This window comes from Notothenia coriiceps, unplaced genomic scaffold, assembly GCF_000735185.1.
Source record: "Notothenia coriiceps isolate Sejong01 unplaced genomic scaffold, NC01 NC01_scaffold00037250, whole genome shotgun sequence".
Lineage (NCBI taxonomy): Eukaryota > Metazoa > Chordata > Actinopteri > Perciformes > Nototheniidae > Notothenia > Notothenia coriiceps.
The window spans coordinates 9,862,817-9,873,772 of NW_011369951.1; the positions used below are offsets into that span (position 1 = coordinate 9,862,817).

At 38.5% G+C, this 10,956-nt stretch overlaps 1 protein-coding gene across 4 annotated transcripts in view; it reads right to left on the reverse strand.

The window, feature by feature from the left end:
* Positions 1-3,198: 3,198 nt before the first annotated feature.
* The window catches only part of LOC104966894 (uncharacterized), a 14,655-nt gene continuing 6,897 nt past the window's right edge, over positions 3,199-10,956 (reverse strand). For 3 of the 4 annotated variants that reach the window (XM_010796225.1, XM_010796224.1, XM_010796227.1), the window contains 12 exons: positions 9,220-9,346; positions 8,973-9,104; positions 8,737-8,901; positions 7,811-8,131; positions 6,862-7,025; positions 6,660-6,771; positions 6,022-6,116; positions 5,816-5,930; positions 5,014-5,219; positions 4,412-4,497; positions 4,249-4,318; positions 3,199-3,391 (listed from right to left, as the gene is read on the reverse strand). In XM_010796225.1, the coding sequence (XP_010794527.1) occupies positions 3,323-3,391; positions 4,249-4,318; positions 4,412-4,497; positions 5,014-5,219; positions 5,816-5,930; positions 6,022-6,116; positions 6,660-6,771; positions 6,862-7,025; positions 7,811-8,131; positions 8,737-8,901; positions 8,973-9,104; positions 9,220-9,346 (1,662 nt within the window). In that variant the 3' untranslated portion in view covers positions 3,199-3,322. The remainder of the gene's footprint in view (positions 3,392-4,248; positions 4,319-4,411; positions 4,498-5,013; positions 5,220-5,815; positions 5,931-6,021; positions 6,117-6,659; positions 6,772-6,861; positions 7,026-7,810; positions 8,132-8,736; positions 8,902-8,972; positions 9,105-9,219; positions 9,347-10,956) is intronic. The other variant, XM_010796226.1, reaches the window with a different exon arrangement.

The window sequence follows — 10,956 nt, forward strand, 5'->3', positions numbered from 1 at the left end:
TGCCGTGAATTGAGAGTTCTGTGGGTAAAGTGTAAGTTGGGTAGGTTCCTCTGTTTGAAATGACCTTCTACTGTGTTAAAGAAAAGATTATTCTTGCGTATTATTCAATATATAAAATCATGGTACACTTTTTGCTACTTCTTAATATGGGAAATATTTGAGCATTTAATGATGACGTTAAATTGCATAAAAAGCAGGCTGATCATTTCTAGTATTGCATGTTATGCGATATGTTAACCAGCTACAAAGAAAAGAGGGAAACACATTTCTGTGTCACTGCCAGGATATTTGTATTGACCTATCTTTAGTGTAGTAAAGGCTTAATAACTTCTGCGAGCTTCGCTGCTACTGGAAAAGGTATTCATGTAGTTTCTTGTTATTACATTTAGATGTTTGAATGTCGTCGTGCACAGCTCAGATTTTTAGAAACTCTATCATCTGTCTGACTTGACTTGTTAATGATTTGTAAATCCATTCAGTCCTTTTGTATATCAATAAGAATGATCTCACAGATTGTACTGCCATAGATTGTACCTTTAGGTTATTTTTGTCAGAATTATTTCCCCCATACGCTGGGTAGCAGTGTACGGAGCAGGGTCTGCTTTGCTTTAGCTGTGAAGCCAACTCAATGAATGATGTCGTGTGCGGAAAATCAACCAAAGTGGTGTTCTAGTAGCTGTCCAAATACGTTTTCAAAAGGGGAAATTACCCTTGGAATAAAACAATTTCTAAGATCTGCCTGTAGTCATGAAGGCCATCCAGATAAAACAAAAAATAAAATGGCTGTTTTTGAATGGATTTTTGCTGTAATACGTCATTCAGTAACGGCCCGTCCACACTACAGCTTCAAAAAAAGCTTGCCGGCGGGCGTGTCTGAAGGTCGACCAACAACCAATCACATGAATCTCCCGCCCCTGACACACAAGCAGCGGTTTGATTGGCTAGAGCTTGTACTGGCATATGATTTGATTGGCTGACGCTTCCATCGAAAGCTTCAGAAGCTTCAAAAGTTGAACATTGCTCAACTTTTGCAGCCTGAAACGCCAGGAAAGCTCCGCTCTGCTACCCACAATTCAGTTCGGCGAAAAGCGAGGCAACGTCGAAGCTGTAGTGTGGACGGGCCGTTTAGACTTCCTGGTAGAGAGTAACCAACAGGAATATGCCAATGGCTTTTGCTTACAACATCAATGGACTCATTTTCTGCAGATTTACCAAAGACCTAAACTGTTGTTCTTTGTTTTTGTACTACATTTCATTTTTTTTTTATTATTTCAGTAAGGACACCTAAATAGATAATTTTTTTTAGTAATCACCTAGTACCTTAAATAGATAATGTTCATCAAAAGTGCATGGGTCCTTATAAAATGTGTATTTGTATATTTGATTGTTGTGCTATGTATACATTAATGGCAGGTTTGTGCAATACTGGCTAGCACAAGCCGACTCGAGTGAGGATTCAGTGTCAGTTTAATGTCGTCAACAGTGAAGGAATGTCACCGTGATGACATTTGTGCTTCGGAAGTGGCCATGTAAACGGTTTGTCGTTTTAGCTTCACGAATAATCTCAATCACTTTGGAAATTGATGGTTATGCATTATATGCTGTTATGGTAGGCCTACAGTGAACGGTGCTTTTTCTCTCTGACTCTTTGTTTTCTATCTCTTTGAAGCTGTGGTCCAAATGAGTTTTTGTACAATGACGGGACAGGTGATGATTGTGACAAACGTTAATGGCAGATACAGACATATAATTCAAACTGAGTTCTTGTTATGATAATTGTTTGTCTCTCTTGTGGTCTACTCGCCCCAATTCAAGTTTTTTTTAACATGAAAGAAACATTCACTTGATAAGCACAGCTCGCATTTCTTTAGATTTGTTCAATTTATCTAACAGACCAATTACTTTCAAGTACATCTGTGCCTTTAATAATCGCATTATATTGATTGGTATCCAGAGAAGATGTCAGAAGTTGAGACACATTTGCTCTCAAATTGCTTAATTAGATCCAAAATTCCAGTGCCTTACGATATTTAGACCATTCTGTGAACGCTAGATGACCCTCGAGGATTCAGGCCACATGAGCTGAATGAAAAACGGCTGTAATTGAAAAATAATCGTGTATCTCAGTCTGTATTTGCCATACGATATAAAAAAAACGCAGCAATACTTGCTGAACTACCATTCAATTCATTTTGATCTCAATGAGTCATTTGGCACCAAAAAGTCAATTTGTTTGTTAGAAAAGCACCAACGGGGAAGACTCTTGTAAATGAACTGTAATAGATGTATCATTATGCTCTGCATTGGAAGTTTAATCATTATTGTTATTGTTAGTTGTTTTTGTTTTTTTATTATTATGAAAGATGGGGCCTGAAGATTTATGCAATCTTGTACATGTAAATGATGGAGCTGTTCAAATTAAGCAAAATGCTAGAACGACACGTGTTGTCAAACGTAAAGAATTTGAATGGGGAACCAGCTGTTCCATACACTTTAGAAAATGTCATGTTATTTTAACATTGAAGCCCTGAAATATTGAATGTATTGTTCTAAATGAGATATTCAATGATAGGATATTATGGAGCGCCAGTCATTCATTATGATGTAGCATCTAGTTGTGAACCGCTCGCTATTCAATAAAATGAGAACTCAAACAAATAAAGGTTTGCAAGTTTCTATTGGTCAGCATAACGAGGAAGGATAAGGAAAGAAATGTATTTTTCTTAGTGATTTAAAAAATAATTAGTTACATCTGAGGAAAGTGCATTTCTGGGATTATTTACTGAACAACAGTGGGTTTAGATCTTATTTATAGAATAATCAATATGTCCCTTGTTTTGTGACCAGCTGTATGGATATGTAGGAAATTCTCTACTGATAGTCTTAGAAATGATTCTCTTGGTATATTGATATGTTTTGTGTTGTGAACACAGAAATAGGTGCAAGTCTTAGTAAACTAGTTCTTTTCTACATTGAGGATTGTGTACAGCATATTTTCTGTAGTGTATCACTAGTTGAACACTTGTTGAATTGTTACACTACAGTTATGCAATGGTTTACAGAGTTATCACAATTATTTTTATCATCTTGAAAATTAAAATAATTTTTCATTTGAAATGTGTGAATACTTTTTGTCTCAAACACAATTTTGGAAATACTGAATATGACACAAAAAAGAAGAAGTGGAAACCAGGGATAACACTTTATTCAGAACAGCAACTTGGAAACATGTGGATATTTTCTGAATAATTTGAATTTTAAATTACATATTTCGTAACATAATATAAAAAGGCTGACAAATACATTGGCATACTTTTACATTTTATGGTACATTTGTTTGGCACTTCTCTGTTGACAAGTCATCAAATAGAAAGCCCATCAGCTGCTCGGCCTGGAGGAGAAACAACATATTCCTGTTAAGGTGACATACCATAATAAAATAACATCATGACAGTACAACACATCTCAACACCTGGGTGGTTTACATAATGCAGCTACTACCTGTTAATGCTCATTCATTAACCCTCCTATTGTCTTCTTCCCCCCCCCTTAATTTGGTGTTCGCGGTCAAATTTGACCAGTCCTGTTTTAACTGCTATTACATTATGACAAAAACCATTAATCATCACCAAATTTCATTTAACACCCTTTCAAACTGTAAGTATTGTATCAGACTACTGGTACACATGAAAAACTGTAGTAAAGAATAGACACTGAACATGTATTGCGTGTGCCAGGTGTGATCCATGTTGGGGGATGGACACATAAGAGCGGGAAATGGGTCAAATTGGTGTGTGTGTGTGTGTGTGTGTGTGTGTGTGTGTGTGTGTGTGTGTGTGTGTGTGTGTGTGTGTGTGTGTGTGTGTGTGAGAGAGTGAGTGTGAGTGCCAGGTGTGATTCACATGGGGGGATGGGCACGTAAGGGGGGGAACACATCTAGAGTATGTGTGTGTGGGTGTGTGTGTTTTTTGTGTCTGATCCGGATGGTTACTAATTCCTTTTCTTTATGGCGGTCATTTTTGACTGGGAACAACATGGGTGTTACAAAGTTGACTAAATCATCCAAAATTCAATGAAAGTGGTGGTAAGCCATTGTATATGTTCAAATGTCTACTGTGAAGGATATCATAAAGCCTCAATGCAACCGAATCTAAAACAAAAAAGTTATGATTGATGAAAGTAGTAAATTGGTCAGATTTGACCCGAACACAACAGGAGGGTTAAGAGTAAGTAAATCAAGTAATTTACCTCTTTCTGAGTCTCTGGGTAGATCATCATTTCCCCCACTTGTTCCAGGTCTGTCCTCTCCTTGTAAATACTAATGTCACAATGAAAGTAATATTAAACACATGAATATGTATAAATATGCTACATGCACACACAATAGATTTTAATTGTGTTTTTTTAATACCTTTCAAGGATTGAGTTAAAGCCGGTCACAACAGCTTTCCCTTGCAGAGCCACGATGAGACAGGGTACCGCGGGAAGATGGGACCACTAAGCAGAGACAGGAGACAAGGGGATTCAGTACAAATAAAGCTCTGGTTAAGTACAATTCATAAGTTAAGAAAGAGTCTGTCAGCAGTAAGAGTCCTAATTTCCAAATCTTACTCAAATGAAGAAATAAAAAAAAGTGCTGAAGCAAAAGTATAAATGCTGAATGGCCCACATGTAATATTACTGAATTATGTGATTATAGAGTGATGCGTTAATGTGTTTATGACTCATACTGCTGGTTAGATTTAAGCTATACTAATGCATCATTATTTTTACATTTTGCACAAATAATCTGAATCCAAAGTAATAACAAACAAATATATGTTGCTAAGTAAAAAGCACAATGTTCCTATCCAAAGTATAGTAGAGAAAGTAGCATATATTACAATACTTAAGTAAATTGAGTTCTTCAGGATTGTACTTAACCACAGTACTTGAGTAAATGTATATACTTAAACTCCATCCCTGTGAGACAATGAGCTCTCAAGCTAGTCGGTTTAATGATGGTCTTCTCACCACTTCCTCTCCTCTGGAGGACATCAGGGTCTCAGCGATGTGTCTCCTCTGCTCAGGGTCCAGCAGGCTCATCCTCCCAACCACCAGATGGCACCCCCCCCCCAGCAGCCGCTCCAGCAGCTCCAGGTGGGGGGGAGCCCCGCTGAGAGGGGGGGCGTTTACCGGTATCAGCAGACAGGTCGTCTGCCAGGCAGAGCTGTGTAGACCTGGTACCAACAAACAAGAGAGACAACATTTGTTTTGTCCATGACTAACAAGGTCATCTGGATGAGAGTCATATTTCAACATCCAGTCGCTGCCAAAGTCTCAATAAATGATGAAGTAAGACCTATTTCACTTTAATAAATGATTGAGCTCCCCAACATTTGATGACTTGACTTTAAAGTGTGAATGTAATGCCAAGAAATCCTGCACAGCCAATGCAACAACTAAAGTTATCAATGCATTTAGCAGAGGTGGGAAGTAGTGGAGTACAAATACTTTGTTACTGTGCTTCAGTAGTATGTATTTCTAGTATCAGTACTTTACTCCACTACTTATTTTTCTGACGACTTTTTACTTTTACTTCACAAATAACTGTACTTTCTACTTCTTACATTTATGGGTACTTTTGACAGTACATTTCGAAGCAAATACTTCTTTACTTTTACTTGAGTAAAGAAGGTCATTCAGTACTTCTACTTTTACCAGAGTATTTAAACATGAGTATCTGTACGTCTACTTGAGTAAAGGATGTGTGTACTTTTGCCATCTCTGGCATTTAGTCTGATAATAAAAATAAAACAAGACATTTAGTCCACACCTCCATTATGTCCCGCTGCCATGGAAGGTGCCCCCCCCTCCTGGTCCACAGAGGCCCGAGTGCAGCTCTGCCCCCGCTCCAAAGAGGCTGAAGGGTCTGAGCGCAGGCTGAGTATCTGAGAGGAGAAACCGAGCACAAACTGAATGTCTTTGATCTGTAGAAAGGGCCACCTCAGTTCTGAGTAGTCCTGTGTGTGACATGCATACCTGCTCCTGTCTCATTGTGCTGCTCTCAGAACAGCACAGCCCCTCTGGAAAGAGCCTCCTCACATCCTGAATCGCTTTCTGATGTGATGCCGATCCTAAAATAGTTCATGATTAATAATAATAATAATAATTAATTACATGTATTTTAGCGCTTTACATTACATATTACATATATTAGACATGTATCAATGAATACTGTGGACAATCCCCACAGAAGCAAATTAGGGTGAAGTGTCTTGCCCCAGGACACAACGGCATGTTGACTGCAGTGGCGGTCGAGTTGGGATTCGAACCGGCGCCCCAAATATAGGCATTACAAACACTTAAAGAACGGCAATGCAGGTTTATATGGATGCACAATATTATTTCTTTTTTTAGCCAATACCCGCAACCTTTAATTTCCTGGTTCGAATGGCCAACACTGATATGATGACTGATTGTTTCCAAAAAAAATTCATAAACTCTATTCTATCTGAATTTTACATAATAATATCACTTTACCAAATGTAAGTCTATAATTTATCAGTTCAAAATAATATATATTGTGCGTCCCTTATTTGTATAGAACATAATAACAATGCACTTGTATATTATTATACACATAGAAATATAACACAGTATGCAGAACAGGGACGTACCATAGATGCCAGTGTTTGAATGAGCCACATCCAGCAGCTTCGTCACGGCCCCCTCCCCCTGCAGGCAGAGAGCCAATGAGGGGCCAGAGCACATGTACTCCACATCAGGGTCCTGCACAAAACAATTTACACAAATATCAAGGCTGAGGAATGTTGATAGTAGCACAGCGTATTTGTCGGGCAGATCATATTTCTTAGTTACATCTTCTGCAGGCAGCAGTGAGGAGGCCGTGTGTTTGTCCAGAGTCAGGACGCGCAGGCCCACCAGAGAGAGGCCCCTCAGCTGGAGGGTGTGCACGGTTTGAGCCACACTTTGATTCCAGACTGTTGGCTTGAGCAGGCACACAGTGAGCAGCGTCTGAGGCTCTGAACAGGGGAGGGAATGTTCCAAAGTGATATTGACATGCCGCTTTAATACAGTCTTAAACACAACTATGTGCCCAAAAAAGTTAGATCTTGTATACATATAATAATACAGTTCTCCAGTATTATACACAAGCCTGGGCTGCACAAAATATACTGGTCCTCAGATTTAGATTTCACTTGTGGGACGGTGTACTAGGACTATTTAAGGTAAAAAACAAAATGGAGCCAGAGGAAAAATTCTCAGTTTCCAAGATTAAAGTTGATTAGAAAATAATCAGATACCATCTGAGGTTTTTAAGTCACATTTAGGAACGTTTTTGTCCACTAGCAAATTACAACAAATAAATGTCATTCTTATTTCCTGTGTTCCGTAGTTTTTAGAAATCTACATTAAGCTATCACTACATAATATTATCAACATATTATCACAACAGGCTAAACATGCTTGCGGTAATAAGAATTACATTTGATTTTAAGATCAGGTTGTTTTGCTTTAAACACAAGAGAAGATAGAAGTGCGTAATGAGCACTGTCCTTCATCTTCGGTCTCAATGACTTCAAACCAGATCATCCCTCAAGAGATGAAGCTGTGGATTCTAATGTTTTGTTTCTACAGCACTGACCTTTATTATATTTTTTATTTGACTATATTTTTTCTTATTTTTTAATGTTATCATAGTGTTCTTAAAACAGTTCTGGATCTGTTTTTTTTACATTTTTCTTTTATTTTAATGTACTGTATGCACAACGACACCAAGTCAAATTCCTCGTACATGTCAACCTACCTGGTAATAAACCCGTTTCTGACCTACCAGCAATCATCTCATTCTGGAAGAAGAAGAGGGAGGTTTGTCTGAACGCCACTTCCTGTGTGGGGGACATCAGGATGCTCAGGTTACCGGGGTAATCGTTTGGTAGAAGGTTTCTCAGTGAAGCAAAAGCATCCACCCATCTGAGAGCACACAGGAGGGCGGGGGGGGCCATCAGAGAGTCCAGGCTGTCGTTATAGAGCTTCTCTCCCACCTCGTACGGACTCAGCTCCTGAGCCTGCAGCCGGGTCAGCGCAGGCAGCCACTTCAGAGCAAGCAGATCCAATCCTTTTTCACCTTGAATATCAATTTAAAAAACATTGCAACTATTGAAAAATACAGATGTGAAGTAAGATAAAGGCACACTATGTGTATTTCTTCCATTAGGGGTCTCTCAATCAAACCAACAACAGAACACGGGTGACTTTGTGAACTATGTTTCTCTGATAACTTCAGATCTAGATGTCCAATGACTAACATCCATGATTTTGTAAAGAATGTATAGTTAAAAAATACCAAGATCAAAGAAATATAGTTTAAAACTGGTTCTTAAAACCGAATAAAAGGTTAATTTATGGCAGCTTCTAGCAGATAATCACCATGCTGCAAAACTACAGAGAATTAAAGGCATCAATCATCAAGAACATCATTTTAACGCATCATTTACGTAGGTAAACAATTTAACACAATATATAACATCGGTCTAGTAATTTTAAGACATCTTAATGTGGAATAGTTACATATTAACGCTTTAAAAGAATTCTGATGAAACACTTCCCCCGCATACTTGCTAATCTGTTTGTTTGTTAAACTGTGTAGACTGCGGTGTGTGTTTAATAGTGCATTTTGTTTGTTTAGTGCCTCCTCCAGTTCTAAGTAGGACAATCTGTCCTCAAACCCACCGTCTGGCCCTCCTGTCAGCGCTCTGTGTAGGAGGCTCAGACCCCGGGTCATGTCCTTCCCACTCAAGGTCAAAACCACCACCTGGTCCACCTCAGGGTCGGGTGGGCTCCTCTGATGGGACAGGATCACAGTGGAAGGGTCTGGCACCGCCCACATACACCTGACTAAGAGGAAAATGAACATTAGAAACAGAGGATAGTGTACTTCTTCTGGACTTTGAACACACGTTGCTCACCAAAGATGTGGTGCTGGTGACTGCTGTAAGGCACAGTGTGGAACCAGGAGCTTGGTTCTACTGTGTCAACACCGTCAGGTCCAGAGTGGATGCTACCCAGAAGCCTTTGTGCCTTAAGTTCTCTCATTAGGGCTGAAACAAAAAAGCAACTGCAAGGTTGTTCTATTTTTCAATTGAGAAAGTAACTTTCAATATGATTAATGTAGATTAATTACGCTGTAGATATCATTTGAGATGGTGTACGGACCTGCTGGCAGACTGACACTGTGGTGCGCTGCATTTTCTTTCCTCAGTAACAACACCAGACAGTGAGAGGGCGACTCCAGTTGATCCTGATCCAGGGTCAGAGGATGAGGACTGCAGAACACAGGTGCCTAGATAAAACACACACAGATTGTGATTAAAAAGAGCCGAAATATTTGTTTTCTCAGACCTCACCAGCAGTTAACTTGGCCCACATTGAGGTGCATTTGCCTCAAAGGCCACAATTGTTCCATCAGCAGCTCCAAGGTCTAGCAAAAATACATTCTCCTTTTAAAGGGGCCCTATTATGCTCCCTTTCAGGTTCCATCATTGTTTTGTGTGTCTCTACTGTGACATGTTTACATGATTTAATGTTCACAAAGTTCCTCTTTTCACCCTATTTGAAACGCGAGCCCAGTCTGCTCTGATTGGCTAGCTGGCCAGCTCTTTGATGATTGGTTAATAATCACGTACAATGTGTTAGAGAGCTAGCGGTGTTACATAATGTCACTATGTTATGGAAGTAAACAAAGGACTACAATGGAGGAGTTTTAGGCAGGGATGGGAGAGAAACTCCCTCTGGAGGAAACTTGGATTTTAGCCTTAGCAGACCATTTACATGCACTAAAACATATAACACACTACAGGAAAGGGAAAACCAAAAAAGCGCAATAGGGCCCCTTTAATATCTGTAAGTGTCTCCAGTAAATATTACATTTCTCTACAACTATAGTAGTTGTGTACAATATAAAATATATTCCTTAATTATTACCCAGCTAGCGGGGAACGTTCTCACAACTTTGGCTAACGTTACCTATTGGTTCTAACAAGGTTTTAAAGAAACGTTTTTAATCTGATGTTCAAAGAACCTTTTTAGGATGTTTATTTGTTCAAATAATGTTCCTATAAGGTTTAAGGTTAACTGAGACATAACGTTTTAACTGCAACGTTCAGAGGATGTTTTGAGGATGTTATTAAGGCCTGAGATGACAGAAAGTTTTTTTATAAAACGTTCCTTTAATGTGATATGTTAATAAAGGTGGAACGTTTTGCCTGCAACATTCTAAGGACGTGTTTTGGACGTTGTTGGGTAAAACATTAAAGATGTTCTTTATAAAATGTTCCCTCAATGTTACATGATAACAAATGAAGAACATTTTCAAAGCAACATTCTGAAAATGGTTTTCAGGATGTTATTGAGGCCTGAGATGAGAGAAAGGGTTTTATAAAATGTTCCCTCAATGTTACATGATAACAAATGAAGAACATTCTCCAAGAAACATTCTGAAAATGTTTTCAGGATGTTATTGAGGCCTGGGATGACAGAAAGTGTTTTATAAAATGTTCCTTTAATGTGATATGTTAACAAAGGTGGAACGTTTTGCCTGCAACATTCTAAGGACGTGTTTTGGACGTTGTTGGGTAACACATTAAAGATGTTCTTTATAAAACGTTCCCTCAATGTTACATGATAACAAATGAAGAACATCCTCAAGAAACATTCTGAAAAATGTTTTCAGGAAGTTATTCTTTTTTTATAAAAAGTTCCTGTTATGGCAAATATTAACACGGTCATGGTCAACGTCAGATTTATTTCTAGAGCGCTTTAAAAAACAAACTTAGTTGCATTTGTTTGAAAAGGATGTTTTAAAAAAATCTGATGTCACCACTATTTTCCTTTTAGAAAAAAACTAACAAGAACGTAATTCATGATAAGCTGTAACCAGATATTGCATGTTTG